The following is an 18,865-nucleotide window of genomic DNA, read 5'->3' as shown; positions in this document are numbered from 1 at the left end:
CCCACGGGGAGAAAACTCACAGGAAGCAGGAGATTCCTATGAACAACTTTTTCCTTTGACGTCACAGGGTCTCTAATGCAGTACACATTGATTCCTGGCTTCACAGATATCACTTCATAAACTGTGGAAACCCATCTGTCTGCAACCTTTCTTTTCCCTCTCTCACCACGATTTGCAAGCAAGACTCTGTCACCAATAGTGAGAGGTGAACCTTTTGCTTTGCGGTTGTAGTTCTTTGCCTGACGCGCCTGTTCAGTCCGACTGTTCTGCCGGGCAATGTGAGCAGCTTCAGCCAGGTCACGTTTCAAGCGGGAAACAAACTCACAATGGTCAACAACAGCACTGCTAGAGAGGGCATGCTGGAACACAACATCAACTGGCAGACGTGGGATCCTCCCAAACATGAGAAAGAAAGGTGCAAAGCCTGTTGTCTCATGCTCAGTGAAATTGTAACAGAATGTCAGCATTTGGAGCATTTGTGGCCACTTGGCCTTGGAATGTGGAGGCAGGGCCCTTATCATGCCCCCAAGTGTTCTGTTGTACCGCTCGACAACTCCATTCCCCATAGGATGGTAAGGGGTGGTGTGTGACTTCTGGACGCCAGCTACCTCCATGAGCTCTTTAATGAGTTGACTCTCAAAATTGGCTCCTTGATCTGAATGGATGCGTTTGGGGAAACCATATATGCAGAAAAAGTCATTCCAAAGTCGACGAGCGACCTGTTTAGCTGACTGATTTTTACACGGGAATGCATGAGACATTTTAGTAAAATGATCTGTGACTACCAAAACATCCACACACTTTTTGTCAGTCTGTTCAGCAGTCCAGAAATCAATACACACTAGTTCCATCGGTTCAGAGGTGCAAATGCTTTCAAGAGGAGCACGGTCGTTAGGCTCAGGTGTTTTTCCAACCACACATCGGAAACAATTCCTCACATGATTGATGATGTCACGTTCCATTCCTATCCAAAATAATCTCTGCCTGGCAAGAGAAAGTGTGCGGGCCTGTCCCTGATGACCAGCTGCGTCATGTATGCCATTGAGAACTTGGGCCTTAAGGGAGTCTGGGACCACAATTTGGTGGATTGTCGTGTTCATTTGTCTGTCTTTCTTTACCTTGCACGAAATGCCATCCTTGAAGGAGAGTTTGGGCAAGTGTCTTAGCAGTTTCGTCACTCCGCGAGACTCAGAAGCACGCTCACGTCTCGTGGGTCTCCTGCGGCGCTGGATGTAATAGAGAGCCCTGCCTATGACATCATCCTGCTCTTGGAGATTAACAAGTTCACTCTTCGGTAGAAAGGAAGTCTGGTCGACACCAGCGACCTGAAAAACAGCTGGTCCTGTTCCTCTCACTTGGCCGACACCTCCAGTGTCGTGTGCATCCAACACTGCTGAGACTTCATGTGATGACAGGGACCCCTGAGAAGGAGGCTGGGTGATGACAGCGACTTCCTCGGACTGATCAACAACCACCTGGCAGTTATTAGTACACCTAAATGCATCCTGCACTGTTCTATCCACCATCCCAGACATGTGGTTCAGTAAAAACGCATAAGGTTCAGTCACAAGACGGTGGCTCATGCACGACTGGACAAATGGCTCTCTACTTAATGCATCAGCGACCACATTCTTTGGACCAGGGATATAGTTCAGGTCAAAACTGTATGCTCCGAGCTTTGAAACCCACCTCTGCTCACAAGCATCCAACCTAGGCTTAGTCAAGATGTATGTCAATGGGTTATTATCCGTCCAGACTGTGAAGTGTTGCCCTTTTAGCCAATGGCTACATTTGTCACAAACTGCCCATTTAAGAGCGAGAAACTCAAGTCTATGTGCTGGATAGTTCAGCTCAGAGTGGGAAAGTGTCTTGCTAGCAAATGCTACAGGTCTGGCCATCTTTCCATCAGGAGGCAACTGTGAAAGGACGGCCCCTATGCCATCAAAGGAGGCATCAACTGCAAGAATGAATGGAGCGTTAAAATCTGGATGTGCTAAAGTGACACTGTGCACCAGCTCATACTTCAATGTTCCAAATGCTTCTTTGCACTCATCATTCCAGTCTGTTGGAGAGAGTCTGACATTGCCTTTTTTAAACTTTGGTTTGTGGCCTCTCCCTCTTTTGTGTGGTGTGGCAGGCTCAGACACAAGGTTGAACAGCGGCTTAGCTTTGGCAGAACATCCCTCAATGAAATGGTGGTAATAGAGAACCATCCCTAAGAAAGACCGGATTTTCTTAGCACACGGTGTTTGCCCATCTTGCTCCATCAAGTCAGCTTCCTGCATATCATTTATAACCTCCACTTTACTCGGGTCGGTCTTAACACCATCCTCACAATTTATAACTCTGTTACACTTGCGCTTAGATTTGCTCTGCTTCTACTCAAACTGTACGCTTGCACTCAGATATATTTCTGCTTACAGGTTTCCTGTGTTCCAGCTTAAAACGTTCTCCTCGCACTCAGGCTGTTTCTGTGCACTCGTGAAATGTCTGCTCTCAGATTTCTTCTGTGCGCGCTTGGATCTTTTGTGCAACAACCCTGTCAACATCCCTCTGTGGGGATTCCCCACAGTATTGAGTATGTAAGTCACTTTGGATAAAAGCGTCTAACAAGTAACATGTAATGTAATGCGCTATACAGATGTAGCGATTCATTTCAGACAATTTGAAACGCGAGAGCCGTGATTGGTACGTGATCTGCCCTTGCTCAAGGGAAAACCTCCAGCTTGACTTGAGACCGCCCCCGTGATAGATAAATGTAATTATAATGAAGCCAGCTGCAATGGATCATTGATCCACCAGGGGGTGCAGTGGGGTTCCACACTGGAGCTCATGTGAAATAAAGTCAGATACAGTACGCTGGATGTACAGCGGAACTTTGTTAAGATCCATATGTCACGGATATCATACTACTGTGCTAAATAAGAGACATGTAATCATCTACAAAACATCACCATGTTGTTATTTAACCAAATAATGTTGTTATTCGAAAAAAACGAACGGGAGGAAATGCAGCCCGGCTCTCGATTTTTAATCCTAATTTAATCATCATCTTCACCACGATCATTTATGTTTATGTTCGCCGAATTTACATGAAATCACTGACACATATGAATATACTGTATTCAACTTCATTAAAACGTTGTTAACTTGCCTAAACTCAGTAATTCACCAAAAATATGTATATTTTAATGGAGCTTCGTCGGTCGATCAGGATCCCAAAGCGTAGCGGAGGGATCCTCATCTGGATGAAAGGTGTTATTTTCCCCATAAGGAACAAGTCGCTGCACATTATCCCGCTTATTACATGGCCACATTCTCAACAAAGTAACGACATGACTCCCAATATTAATTGAAATGCTTTTATGGATTTAGTAAATGTATGTATTGATTTAAAAAATAGTTGTATGTATTAATTTAAATTGACATGCATCCGCTAAGAAAAATAGTCCGTTGTTACCGTTTTTTAAACAGTCTGAATGAAACGGCAGCTCTCAGCTGTGTATTTACACAACTAATGGCCCATCAACCACAGCTCTCTCTCCCCCTCCCCCCTGATCTTTCTTCTCCAGCAGCTAAATTAACAGTAGGTTACTCTGAGTGACCATAGACTGTATGTGACAAGCTTACAGTTAGTGACGTAACAACACCATAAAAGCTGGTGGATTGAAAGCAATACGGGAGGTAAAAATAACTAGAATAATTGTGATTTATTTATTGTGGCTTTTATGTTTTTAGGTATAAAATGTTATGTAATTCAGGCTTATAGTTCACCCTTCTCTAAAAGCCTTCAACAATGACAATACTCATTGTAATTTAATAAATCCTTCCAACACACATTGTAAAAAATAGCCTACTGTAAGTTAAGAAATCATTCCAATATGTACATCTTCCGATGTAACAACAATAACATTATAAATAGTAACATAGCTGAACATGGTATTGCACATTTAGCTTTGAGTGTTACTGACCTGAGATGTTTTTATTACATGAATTAAGGTGACTGAGGCTTTTTAACATACAGGGATGCAAACTCATCAGGTATGAAAAAGGTGACAAGGATCCGAGCCCCCGGCTCCCCCACCCCACAGAATATCGGCTTTAAAATGAGGAATAACAGAGGATATTAGCAGAACAACTAAAGCAGCAGTGTTAATAATAACAGAAACGCCAAAGAGTCACATCTAATAGAAATATATAAAAGCATTTATTTTAAATTGTGTAGCAGTCAGTTTATAATTTTGGCAGCACTGTTGAGCATTTGAAAATGTATTTTCATGCCTCTGTGCAAGGCTTAGTCTTTCTATCTTTATAGCCACATGGTGTAAAGTAACTAAGTTCATAAACTCAACAAGTACTATACTTGGGCACAATTTTGAGATACTTGTACTTTATTTAAGTATTTCAATGTTTTGCTACTTTGTTCTTCTACCCCACTATAGTTCAGAGGTACATGCTGTACTTTTCCTCCACTCCATGTATGTAATACCTTTAGTTACTTTACAGATGTGGATGAATGATGTGAAATATAATCAAGTGTTAATTCCGACTTTAGTTCCATCTGGAGTAAATCCACAATCTACCCTGCAGTATACAAAGTCATTCAAACTAGCTGCACCTTTACCAGCTTTGAGAACACTTTCATGATCAATCATTATAAAACATATCATATATATTATTCTGAAATGGACCAATCTGCACAATGACTACTTTTACTGTCGCTACTTTCACTATATTTTGATGAGAATACTTTTCTACTTTTACTTGAGGAACATTTTGAATGCAGGACTTTTACTGTAACAGAGTATTCCTACACTCTGGGACTATTACTTTTACTCAAGTACAAGATCTGAGTACTTCTACTTTTGCTCAAGTACAAGACCTGAGTACTTCTACTTTTACTCTAGTACAAGATCTGTGTGCTTCTACTTTTACTCAAGTACAAGACCTGAGTGCTTCTACTTTTACTCAAGTACAAGATTTGAGTACTTCTACTTTTATTCTAATACAAGATCTGTGTGCTTCTACTTTTACTCAAGTACAAGATCTGAGTACTTCTACTTTTACTCAAGTACAAGACCTGAGTACTTCTACTTTTACTCAAGTACAAGATCTGACTACTTCTACTTTTACTCAAGTACAATATATATACAGGACTGTCTCAGAAAATTAGAATATTGTGATAAAGTTCTTTATTTTCTGTAATGCAATTAAAAAAACAAAAATGTCATACATTCTGGATTCATTACAAATCAACTGAAATATTGCAAGCCTTTTATTATTTTAATATTGCTGATTATGGCATACAGCTTAAGAAAACTCAAATATCCTATCTCTAAATATTAGAATATCATGAAAAAGTATACTAGTAGGGTGTTCAACGAATCACTTGAATCGTCTAATTAACTCGAAACACCTGCAAGGGTTTCCTGAGCCTTGAAAAACACTCAGCTTGGTTCAGTAAACTAAATCACAAGTATGGGGAAGACTGCTGATCTGACTGCTGTCCAGAGGACCGTCATTGACACCCTCCATCAGGAGGGTAAGACACAAAAAGAAATTTCTCAAAGAGCAAGCTGTTCACAGAGTGCAGTTTCAAAGCACATCCACAAAAAGTCTGTTGGAAGGGGGAAATGTGGCAGGAAAGGCTGCACAACCAAGAGAGATGACCGCAGCCTTAACAGCATTGTGAAGAAGAGTAGCTTCCAGAATTTGGGGGAGCTTCAAAGACAGTGGACTGAAGCTGGAGTCCAGGTATCAAAAGTCACTGTTCACAGACGTGTCCGGGAAATGGGCTACAATAGCCGTATTCCCATGGTCAAGCCACTTCTGAACTCAAGACAACGGAAGAGGCGTCTGACTTGGGCTAAGGAAAAGAAGCACTGGACAGTTGCACAGTGGTCCAAAGTCCTCTTTTCAGACGAAAGCAAGTTTTGTATTTCATTTGGAAGTCAAGGCGCCAGAGTCTGGAGAAAGGCTGGAGAGGAGCAAAATCCAAGTTGCTTGAAATCCAGTGTGAAGTTCCCACAGTCAGCGATGGTTTGGGGAGCCATGTCAGCTGCTGGTGTTGGTCCACTGTGTTTCATCAAGCCCAGAGTAAATGCAGCTGTGTACCAAGAGATTTTAGAGCACTACATGCTTCCGTCTGCTGTAAAGCTCTATGGAGATGAGGAATTCATTTTCCAGCATGATCTGGCACCTGCCCACAGTGCCAAAACCACCAGTAACTGGTGTACTGACCATGGCATTACTGTCCTCGATTGGCCTGCAAATTCCCCTGACCTGAACCCCATAGAGAATATGTGGGGTATTGTGAAGAAGAAGCTGAAAGACACCAGACCCAACAATGCTAATGAGCTAAAGGCCGCTATTGAAGCATCCTGGGCATCCATAACACCTCAGCAATGCCACAGGCTGATTGCCTCCATGCCACGCCGCATTGATGCAGTAATCCGTGCAAAAGGATTCCCAACCAAGTACTGAGTGCATTAATGGACATTTTCAAATGTTTGATTGTGTTTTGCTGTTATAAATCTTTTTTTTTTACTTGGTCTGAGGAACTATTCTAATTTTTTGAGATAGGATTTTTGAGTTTTCTTAAGCTGTATGCCATAATCAGCAATATTAAAATAATAAAAGGCTTGCAATATTTCAGTTGATTTGTAATGAATCCAGAATGTATGACATTTTTGTTTTTTTAATTGCATTACAGAAAATAAAGAACTTTATCACAATATTCTAATTTTCTGAGACAGTCCTGTATACTTATACCACCTCTGTTTATAGCCTATGAAAAAAACTATTAGAAATAGAAGGCTAAAGCTAACGTTAGCAGATAGTGACAATGTATGCTAGCTAGCTAGCTCAACGATTCCTTAAATAATATTGCCACAGAAAAACTTTTCAGTTCACATCACGCTCTGCCGCTCCGACAGGGAGCTCTGCTCTGAACACCTGAACGGCCCGTTCTAACAGCTGTTTACCAGCGGTCCAGTCTGTGCCACAGTGACTCCGGACGCACAGTTACTATTAACGAACACACCCGTAGGTAATGTAGCTGCTGAAGCTAGACCATCATCTCGGAGCAGCAGAGCCTTATTATACATCCACCATGAGCAGAGCCGACAGGCAGGAAGACTCGAGCACACAGCTCGTACTTCATTATAATATATAAAAAAAGAACACCATGCGTGTCATGATGGCACATAACAGCTCACGGCCACAGATTACTCCGGGTCCCAGACCCCCCCATACCCCAAAAATATTTTTATAGCAGATCTACATGAATCACACAAACGACTTATTTTGGATTCAAAACGGCGAATTTCGCCGAAAGGTGACAAGTTTGCATCACTGAACATAGACAGAGCACAACTGAAACATAATATCTGAGATGTAACAACATAATACACTTTTTGGGGATGCTTGGGATGTGAGTGAGGGACACGGCTTAGAACGGGCGTGTCGCCTGGCAGGACAGGAGAGTGTGTGCACCAGTCTGCCTTGATCTATGAATTCATGTCCGTGACACTCACTGCTGCCCACAGCTGTTTTATAGAAGGAAATTCCTTCACTTCATGAAAGTGTTTTAACCACACACACCTCTACACACACATGACGGGTGTTATTTTCCCCATAAGGAACAAGTCACTGCAAATTATCCCGCTTATTACACGGCCACATTCTCAAGAAAGTAACGACATGACTCCCAATATTAATTTAAATGCTTTTATGGATTTAGAAAATGTTTTTATTGATTTAAAAAATAGTTGTATTGATTTAAAAAATAGTTGTATGTATTGATTTAAATTGACATGCATCCGCTAAGAAAAATAGTCCGTTGTTACCGTTTTTTAAACAGTCTGAATGAAACGGCAGCTCTCAGCTGTGTATTTACACAACTAATGGCCCATCAACCACAGCTCTCACCCCCCCTCCCCCCTTGATCTTTCTTCTCCAGCAGCTAAATTAACGGTAGGTTACTCTGAATGACAAGCTTACATTTAGACACAACACTGTCATTGCAAGTGACCCTCAGTTAGTTGACTTTTATGTTCAACTGCTAAATTCGTTACTGATAAAAAAAGGGCTTCTACTGTACCTAATTACCTTAACACTAGAACCGCCAGAGGTTTTTGTATAGGCCTACCTAAACCCGTCAAATTCCGCTATTAGAATGCAAATTTTAACAACATAGGGTGCTACAAATCATCAGTGTTTTAATCAGGATTTAAAATCAATTCTGTTAATTTTCAGAATTGAATTGAATTGATCAGGAAAAGTCACGGACTGGGAGACTTTAATATTTTATTGAAAAAAAGGTACATTGCACACACACAACACACATCACACAAATTGACCCGATTGGCGGTTCTAGTGTTAAATAAACTCACTAATTAATTAAACCAGTTCAATACGCATTATTCTTATTCTTATCATTCTTTATGAGCGCAGAAATAGTCTTAAAATCAGATCTGTTTTTTAAAATGAAATCTGACGGCAGGCAGTTAGCTCTGATCACCTATGATAAATGCGCCGCACCTAATCGCTGGCCATTCAGCCACAGACACTGTTCGAAATGGGGGAGAGCTAGGGGAGCCTGGCTCCCCCGAAGAGGGAGGGAGCTCCCCTGAAGGCTGACTTTGAGATAAATAGGGGGAGCCCAAAACAATCGTGCATATTTGTGTCACACAGATTAGAAATGTTGAGTTTCTGTAAATAACAGTTCTTGAAATAAATAATAGTTATTGTTCATTACAGTTTCTGAATATTTGTTTTATATTTGTGAATATGTCTGGGTGTTGCCATCTGTACGTGGCGGCGCTGAATTCTTACTTACGTTGCTATGGTTATGGCGGTGATGCCGGCGCGGTATTTGAAATGTTCATATTGATATTTGTTTAACTCTGGCTTTGTAATAAAAAATATGGCAAAACGAAAACAGCCAAGCGTCACAGCTTTTGGATTCACAAGCAAAGAAGCGAAGGAGTCTAAAAATGACAACGTGAACGGAAAACAACTTTTAGTTGGCCGGCTGTAAGCGGCGTTAGGGTCGAGCTTGACAGCTCCACAGCGAGGGAGAGGCCTGCCGATGCGGAGCCTGAAGAGGCTTCAACAACGGCCACATCCGCCGGCATAGTGACACCGTCTGTATTAGTAGAAGATTGATCGCATCCGCGCTGCTGCGCCAGTCAACAGAGCGTGCGTGTGACATATTTAGTAGCAGGATGTGCTCTGAAAAATAGGGCTCCCCGAAAGCAAATGGGTAATTCGAACACTGGCCACAGAGGTCCCTCTATACAAATCAAACTGTAGACGGTGTGAAAGCACCTATTGTTTTAAATAATGGTCGGAATGTGACCTGTGAGCCTTCTGAATTACCGTGGGACAGCACATTCTAAACTAAAATGTTCAACCAATAAAGTAACATATTATCTTAATAATATCTTCATATTAATAATAAATCATACAGCAGTGTTTCCCCTACCATTGTCTTGGCGGGGCGCTGCGCCCTGCCAAAGGAGCGCCGCGCCCTGCCTGAAATTCAAGGTGTTTTTATTTTTGTTTTTTATTTAAAACAAATATATATATATATAGCGCCAAATTTCAACTGAAGTAATCTATCTACGGTCACTTTTCACATTGAACATGTGCACTTTTATTAAATAAACTAAACGCCATGTTATTTATCCAATGTGTTCATGTTTGAGTGTCCACTGATTTGCGTATTGACATTCTCCCTCCGCTCTGTTTCTGAAGGGCGGGGCTCACACACACACACGAATGCACACACTCACGCTCACAATCAGAGACAAGAGGCGAGGAAAGGAGGAGAACAACAAAGTGTAAAAAAGTCAAACAAATCTGCTTTATTGCCCCGAGCTCTGCTGTCTGCCCGTTTATGTCCCCCCCCAAGTTTCAAATTCGTTTATTATTATTTTTTAACCGCAAGCCGTTATCGTCACGGGAGAAGGACACACACAGCCTGCCCAGGTGGACGCGCGCGAACGCGACAACGAAGGTAGCGTGCCCATTCTAAAAATAGCTCACAGATGGAGCAGCTACCGCGGTTTTGAACTACAGTATTGAGATGTGAGTTGGTTTATTCAGTAAATTAGCTCAGGATATTTGGATGTTCTGTCTAAACCTGTTGATGTAAGGCAAATGCAGGACTTGCTAGCTTAATGCTACCGGCATTTAGCGGCAGTGACTCAACAAATTGCCTCTAAAAATGTATCGTCAGCAATGTATGACAAGCAGACTGCTCGTTTAATGTTAGACTCACACCAATAGCTCAATATGATCATAACACAGAGGCGCGGGAAGGTATTTTGAGTGGGGGTGCTGAGGTGCTGGACTCCAGTGAACACTATTACGGGCACTATAGAGCACGCACAAAAAAACTCCCCACACGCAAACACACAGTAAACCCGCGACTGTTACAATGAAGGCTCGATAATCAGCTCACGGCATATAGGCAGGGGTAAAGTGCTATTTTTTTACGAGTGGGGAGCGGACCTCACCTTCTCTAGGGGGGTCCGGGGGGATGCTCCCCCGGGAAGATTTTTTTTAAATATTGAAGTTAAAAGCATCAATCTGGTGCACTTTGAGAGCAACATTAAGAGATCTATGGATACATCTCTCAACACCCAGATGAAACACAACTGTAAGCAGATGTTCTTTTTCTTTATGGATATTTTACAAATCACTCCCCTTTCAAACTGTATTCTTGTTTTACTGCCATATAGTATTTCATAATTGTTTTTCCTTTATTCTCTTATTTTTTTTATAACTATAATGATCATATGAAGGTGTGCCGCGGAAATAATCTTTTGAATAATTTTTGACCAAACCGTTTGAGACCCATTGAGATAACTTAGACTAAAGTTAACTATCTAAACACTCAGAGAGTCCTTTAGCTCACCTGAGCCTCTCAGTCTGAGAGGAGAGCTCTCCTCCAGCTTGTTGTGGAACAAACAGCTCCGTATGTCCGTTAGTGCAGCTAGCTAACCAGATGCTAACAACACGGTCCCTGCTGCTGGCACCGGTCCCTCTCTCTCTCTCCCTCTCTCACACACACTAAATGCGCTATTTCCGCACACACACAGAGCCGCGAGCTTGAATGACACAAGCACACTTTTATTTCCATCCAACTCTCTGATTGGTCTGGTGTCTTGCCTCTGTTGCATTCACTGAACACGGGAAATTACAGTCCTGCCGTCCTTTCTAGTGTCTTGATGAGGTTCACGTAAAGCACGGTTAATGTATTATATTATTGAGGTAGAATTGTCCGGGGCTACAGAAAAAACATTCGGGGCAGGCCAAAATATCATTTTACCAACAATGTGGAATTTATTGGCTACATATTACACAGATTATGCACAGCGGGAGCAGCAATAACCGTCAAATAATAATTCAGACAGGGGAGCTCCGCACCCCCTGCCTGCCGCTAGGGGGTGCTGCAGCGCCCTCAGCATCCCCCCTCCCGCGCCCATGTATAACACGATTGCTTTCATATCAGAGATCAGATGAGATGGAGCGGCCTCCAGTGTAACACTGTACTGTATTACTTTTTAATGTACAAATACTTTGTTACTGTACGATATCAATAACAATAATCCACAGCTCCTCTCTGCTCCAGAGGATAACAAAAATGTGGGCGCGCCGACATTTTTTTTCAAGCAGCACCCTGCCAAGGCAGTAAACCCAGGGGAAACACTGTACAGTATGTGTCCGAAAGGGAGCAGCAGGAAGCAAACACAAAAATATACAAAAAATATACTGCATATTAAAGCAAACGATTGTAAAGGTTAAAGTATGAGCATAACAAATAAAGAAGTGTAATGTAAACATTTACATTATAATTATGATTATTTAATATATAAAGACTATATATTATTGAATTACAAGATTAGATATACTTTAGTTGATCTAAAATATTGATGTGTTCAAATGCTCTTCAAAACACAACTGAAAGTCCATGAAACTTGTCTTTCTGTATTTGTGAATGAAGCGCCATCTCCTGGTTAAAACCTGAAATTGAAAATCTGGCAACGCCCTCTTGGAAAATAGTGGGAGGGCTTAACATTCCTCTATACTGGTCTTTGGCAGGTCGTAGGCAGGAACCTGTAAGCTGGAGTCTGAAATGCAGTGCTACATCTGTAAATGCGGTTGCCAGGTCCACATTCGTACGCCGGCTGGTGTTAAAAATCACCCAATAACCCAGCATTGTTAATGATAATATCTTCTCTGTTATTTTCAGGCATTCAAAGGGAACAGAGGGGCACTAAGGGCATCCTATCAAGTCAGCCTCCACAAAAAAAAAGTTAATCAGTTTTAATCTTAATGTTGCACTGCCTAGAATTTAAATGTGGTTTCACCTTCGATGTACTGTATACACTTGACTGCACTTCCTATAGTTAGTGTTTGCTCCCTTTCTGTTTACAACATGTTTGTTCTTTGTTCATTTAAAATAGTTTAAAATGGTGTGGACATAGTTTTTGAGCTAGCGACAAACTTAATATTGCACTTTTGATCATTTTATAATTAAAATTTGATTTGTACTGTATATACTTGACTGCACGTCCCATGTTTCGTCTTTCCGCTTTGATCCTTATTTTTTCTGGGCAAGCTCAAAGGGAAGGTTGTTTTGGTGAGAAACCTAATTGCTGCGATGCACTTTTATAATTAAATAAATATTTTCATTTACATTTTAAATTCATGGTGTGTTGCATTCTTTGTTTATAACTGTAGATATTATGGAAAATCATGACATTTTTTGAGCTTGGGTCCCTTAGGACCACAACATTTCTGTTTTGGGTCTCATGCTGAAAAAGTTTGGGAACCCCTGTTCTAGGGTATCATGAGTATTTTCTGCTGTTTTATACTATATTTTAGTTTATTTTAGAGATGTCCCGATCCGATCACGTGATCGGGGATCGGAGCCGATCACGTGATTTTCAAAAGATCGGAATCGTGAGAAAAAAATCGAGGATCGGGAATTTCCTCTTTTTTTTAATCAATTATTTTAATTATTTTATTTAATGTTACAAAACTAAAATGAACATGTTCACGTCTTAAAGTCATCCTGAAGCCTTAGTTTTGGTTTAAAATTACACAACATCATGTATGTGTTGCTTCTTTTGGGCTTGTTTTCATAGACCTGGTTGCTAAATTTCTCTCAAATCTGGCAACAGAGTGGGCAGGGTGCAGTGTCTAATAGTAGCAGTAAGCTAACGAGAGGCTACGTTCAGCTGGTGACTCGGGAGTCGGGACAGAGAAAATGTCAGGAGTTTGGAAGTACTATAAAATGTAAAGTGAAGGCAGTGTAACAGCCAGATGCAATGTTTGCAAGGCGGAGTCTTTTAAAAGGAAAGATAAACTGCTCCAGAACAGTGAAAAGGCCAAAAAGATAACAGCCAAGATAGCTGAATTCATCGCATTGGATGACCAGCCGTTATCTATTACCTTTTTTTCTCTTAATGCATTGCATAAAGATCGGATCGGGTAAAAAAAAAGGTACCGGCAGATTGTCAAAATCAAATGATCGGAATCGGATCGGGAGCAAAAAAAGGTGATCGGGACATCCCTAGTTTATTTTTCTGAACACCTTGTTTCTCTTGTGCATTAAGAACACTTGTGTTAGGGCATGATTTAACAATAAATAGGTTATATATACAGTATAAAATACCACGTACTGTCCGCCCTCCCATGCCAGCCTGACATGACCTCTTGCCAGGCACTCCCATTTGACATTCCTGCCCTCCACGTTTTTTAAAAATTATTATTTATAAAAATGTAAAAATATATATATATATTTTTTTGTAATTATAAATAAACTGTGAACTTCAATGCTACGATGTATGTGATGTCACATAGTAATATAAGAGTAATAAATGAAAAACAGGTAAGAAATACTATATGACAGTAAAACAAGAATACAGTTTAAAAGGGGAGTGTTACGTCCCAACTAGGGGAAGAGGAATGCAACACACACCAGTATGGAATTGGTATTAATTATAAGTGTTTATTTAAAACAGCTGTGAACAAAATGGCAGGCAAGCAGCCTGAAACAAACAAAGGCGCCAAAAGGGCACAGGTTGACAAATAACCAACTAAAGGAGGACTCAAAAAAGGGAGTCTTAAGACATACAGGGAAAATACATACTAATATACTAAATAAGGAACGAAACAAAACCTCACTCTAAAAGTGGTACAACTAACACAAATAATCTATACAGAAACACAGCTAAACTACAGGCAACAGTCACAAATCCTAACTATACTCTAAACACTAACTAAGCTACTCTACACTCTAACTAATCACACAAGTTTTAACCCCAGAACAAAGAGCAAGTAGCGAGAGGCATCTGTCCACCTACAGAGCCTCCAGAATGAGGATTGTCCCCAAGCTTTGTAGTCATCTCCAGCAGGTGTGCGCCGGCTGTGAGCTGCGATTGGAGTGCGTCGGGCCCGGCGTGCTCCAATCGCAATCTTCAGGAGGCGGACCAGGAGATGGGAGCCAATACCGGGAGGGCAACCGCACAGCTCATTTACATAGAACACACAGCTGAAAACACTCAGACGATCAGGAAGGCAGCAGCCGTAACACCGATTAGTAAAATATCCATAAAAGAAATAGTAAATTTGTTTACAGTTCTGTTTCATATGGGTGTTGAGAGATGTATCCATAGATCTCTTCATTTTGCTCTCAAAGTGCACCAGATTGATGCTTTTAACAACAATATTTTAAAATAAATCATCCCGGGGGAGCTTGCCCCCGAACCCCCCTATGTGAGGTCCACACACCACCTATAAAAATAGTACTTTACCCCTGCTTACACCTATATGCCGTGAGCTGATTATCGAGCCTTCATTGTAACAGTCGTGGGTACACTGTGTATGCACGTGTGGGGAGTGTTGCATTAGAAAATTCCACTGTAGCGCCCGGTACCTTAATGGGAAACCCTACATGTTTTAGCACCCTCTATGAAACGCCAAGCTACCCCGAAGCACTCCCAAAAGAAAATCTCTGGCACCGCCACTGGCCGCGGCACATGACGTTTTTGCGTGCCCTCCCATGAAAAGAATATGCCCTCTCTGTAGATGTGTTCTGGCGCCGGGTCTGTATAATTAGGCGCTTTCACACCGCAGTACTTTTCCCACTGTAGTTCAGCTATAGTTCCGAAATGTTGCGTTCACACCAAAAAAATCCGGAACTAAAATGTGTTCATGAGAACCTTTTTATCCCCTTTTGCTAGAGAGCAGGGACTTTCGTGGGAGAAAAAGGTTCCTATTTCAGAGTGGCTGGGCTGATTGCAAACCACGCCCCGTAAAACTCCCAAAAAGTTTTGTGAAGCCGCCATTTTATTATCCTTGCATTAGCATTATTAGCATTAGCCCAGTGCACAAACGCATAGAGACTAACTTATGGCAACACAAAACAAAACATGGGAGCGGTGGAGATGAGGAGGTGTCGGCCTTCTGGCGATTTACTCGGAAGGCTTCTACTGAAGCCAGTCCCCAACACCGGGGACTTCCGGCCGGGGACTTCGGGTGGCAGTATACGCCGTTAAGTTGTTTGCGGCCTGCCAGTAAACCAAAAGCAGAAGTAGAAGAAGTGACGTCAGCGGCTTCATTTGCCTAATCCTCCCCCAGGGACTTATTCCGGTGTGAGCGCGATCTGTACTTAGTTCATGAGAACTAAAGAGTTCTCATGAACTAAGTTCCGATGAACCTTTGTGGGAAAAGTACTGCGGTGTGAAAGCACCTTATATCAGCCCATTGGTACAGGCCCACAGTCATAATCAGCGGCGGCGCCAGGGGTAGGCTACAGTAGGCTACAGCCATACCAAGAAATGGCTTAGCTCCACCTTAGCCCCACCATGAAAAAATATGTGAAAGGTCCCATGTCATGGCCATTTCCACTGATCATAATTCCATTGTTGAGGTATACTAAAATAGAAAAATACTGTGCAATTTTCCAAACTCACATTGGTTTCGCATACAGCATCTCTGTAAAGTATGTGTATTCAGCAGTATTCACTTTCTCCACTAAACGGCTCGCTGCAGCTCCCCCCCCCACCCCCTCCCTGTGAGCCCAGTGTGCTCTGATTGGTCGGTACGTTGTGAATCGCGCTGAGCTCCGTGGAGGTTTGATTTCCTTGTTTAGCGATACATTGCCAAACACAGCCAAACTCAACCTGAACACACACAAAGTCACAGCCGAAATAAAAACAATAAGCGTGGCTTGATATTGAGTAAGAAAAAGGTTTATAGGTTGATAAACGCTGTGACAATGGGTCTGCAGAGAGAATTTCGCCGCGATCCCAACTGTCAGCCTTCAGCAGGGAGCAGAAATCAGCAGAGCTGCCTGCACTGAGTGTGTGTGTGGATTGGTCAATTTGGACCAATCAGCGGGGGCTTAATGTAACGGCTCCGCGGACGTAACGTAACGGCTCCACGGATTGGCCCATTTAGTTCCGGGTACGTGCTTTCGTAAGCACGTACCCGGAAGAATCAAATGGATGATGACGTTTCACCAACGAGGCGTTTTGGGGAGGTATTTTCTGTGTTAGAGGTTTACTCGCTACAGGGTGTACTTTAAGGGTTTTGACTCTGCACACCGTTTACATGCAGAAAAACCTTCATAACACACAAGGGGACGAGTGAAAAACTGAAAAAGCAGGACATGGGACCTTTAAAGTAAGTAAAATAAAGTCCGCCAACTCGCGCGGAGTAAATTGCACAGACAGCAGTTAGTAAGATTGATTTCAGCCACTTGTCTGGAAATACCGAAGAACAGAAACAGTTTTGAAAACTTTTGTCACGTAGTGATCGTTTTCTCAATAAAACATCTTTGATAATGTCTTCTGGCCAATCAGAATCACGATAACGGCGTGGTGTTGTTGCAGGAAGTCCCGACTGAGAATACTTTTGCGGTAGTACCATAGGCGGCGCGTGAGGCTCAGGTTTGGGAAGGCTAAATAACTTTTTTTTTACCTGATGCTGCCCGCCTCCGGCGTCTATAGAAAAGAGATCAACTCAGTGAAAGCAGTTATTAAGATAACTCAAACATATCCAGGGTCTGTTGAACTGGCTTCATAGTGCAGGGCACAGGTGGCTGCATAGCAGCGCTTATGTCAAAGACACAAACATTATACATTATATTTTTTATTTTACCAGGATGCAGTGACACAAATATTTGGGAAGGCTTAGCCTTCCCTAGCCTACAGTTTGGGGAGTACATCTCTATATACATTGATACAACACTACGTGTTGATAGAAATCAACAAATAAGACCCCACGGTTTGATGATTGATAGGTGTGTGGGCTGTCTTTCATGTTGACACTCAGAACAATGGGGGCTATCCACCCTTATCCACAATGTAAACTAATTCACACAGCCTCTTCCCTCTTCTCTCTGTGAGGAGCAGCAGGTTCAGCTTTCAGAACAAAGTAACAAAAAACTAAAATGGCATTCATTTTTTTAAATATGTCGTGTAGTAATAGATTTATTTATTTTACTTCTTAAGAGAGTACCAGAATGTGTATTTTATGTTAGTATTTCAAAAATCTCCTGGCGGAGAATCCTCCGAGACCCCCCTCCAGGGGTTGGGTTTTCAGCATGTCAACTCTTTCACCTGTGGGGAAATTGCAGGATTGGCTCCAGGTCGCCCTTTTTATTTACTACAGTTCAATTTGGATTGAGACAGGGAAATAATCTAAACCTTTCCGTTTCACTGTCAAGGGGGGCGATATAGCGTGTATGTAATTACATTGCAAATACTGACTTGAGCCCCTACCATAGATTACCCAACAAAAATACTCTGGAGCTGCCACTGGTCACAATACAAATGTCTAGGTGAAAGTGAAAGTAACTGGTTTTGTAGGCCTAAACTATTTTTGCTCACAGAAGTTATTTTAAGCAGCAACATGCTGAGAACACCCTAACCGCGGTTACATGAGGCCTCTCTCAGGGTTTCAACACCCTACCACTCTCATTCCATGAGATTGACTCTAATATCCAGGCATGTCTGTTCAGCCTGTACGCGAAAACACGTCGGTTAAAATGGTGCCTTCGTGGTCCCCCGGAATGTAAGGCTCTGATCACGGGACTGTAGGGTTGAATGCTGTGGGCAGCAGTATTGTGCCTCTTACCTTCCAGGTCTCCAGCTCTTTCTTAGCCTCCTCCAATTCTCCGCCTTCTTCTTCTACGGCACTCACCATCTGACAATGAACAACAATACATTAGTCCGACAGTCTAACGTGCACAGCCTTCATATTCTTCAGAAATCCTTACCTTATTTATCGGGATATCAGCCATGACCTGACAACGAAAGTGTGTCAACAAATGACACACGACACGATAAATGAGAGAGGTAAATCTGTTCTGCGTGTGGGACAAAGAGACAGAGAAACCAGTACGGAAAGTGAAAGTTAACCGGAGTGCAGTTGACGCAGCGCACTGTCAATGCCAGTAGTGTTTGGGGAGGGGAGGGGGGGGGGGACGACGACGACGACATCATCCAACCCAGGAGAATTGAGGATTAGGAGAATAAGGAGAGGAAAAAGGAGAGAGGAGACGGTTTTGACGAGAGGAGAACTATGATGGAGGAAATTAGGCTGGGGGTTTCTGTAGCGAACATTAAAGTGTGTGGGGAAAGTGGTATGGAAGCAAACAAGATACAGAAGTATTTTAATTTTATCAGACACCAAATTTGAAAATAATTACTTTGAAAATCATGTATCTGAATTGTTTTGCTCCTAATTTATTTATGTGAAATACAAATGTAATAATTCAAGTAAAAACAATTTGAATGGTCAAATTCAGATCCCAAAAATTCGAGTTAAAAAAATTCGAATG

General features: G+C 42.0%; 1 protein-coding gene across 1 annotated transcript in view; it reads right to left on the bottom strand.

Moving 5' to 3' along the window:
- Window positions 1-18,552, bottom strand: part of LOC307030719 (uncharacterized protein) — a 31,670-nt gene extending 13,118 nt beyond the window's left edge. Inside the window, exons 1-2 of the mRNA XM_079667334.1 lie at window positions 18,302-18,552; window positions 18,160-18,228 (exon numbers count right to left, since the gene is read on the bottom strand). Of these exons, the coding sequence (XP_079523460.1) occupies window positions 18,160-18,228; window positions 18,302-18,325 (93 nt within the window). The 5' untranslated portion in view covers window positions 18,326-18,552. The remainder of the gene's footprint in view (window positions 1-18,159; window positions 18,229-18,301) is intronic.
- Window positions 18,553-18,865: the final 313 nt, after the last annotated feature.

The sequence above is a fragment of the Notothenia rossii genome (genome assembly GCF_949606895.1).
Source record: "Notothenia rossii genome assembly, chromosome: 2".
NCBI classification, from domain to species: domain Eukaryota; kingdom Metazoa; phylum Chordata; class Actinopteri; order Perciformes; family Nototheniidae; genus Notothenia; species Notothenia rossii.
The sequence above is the reverse complement of the archived record's forward strand: the minus strand, read 5'-3'. Positions and strand labels throughout refer to the sequence as shown.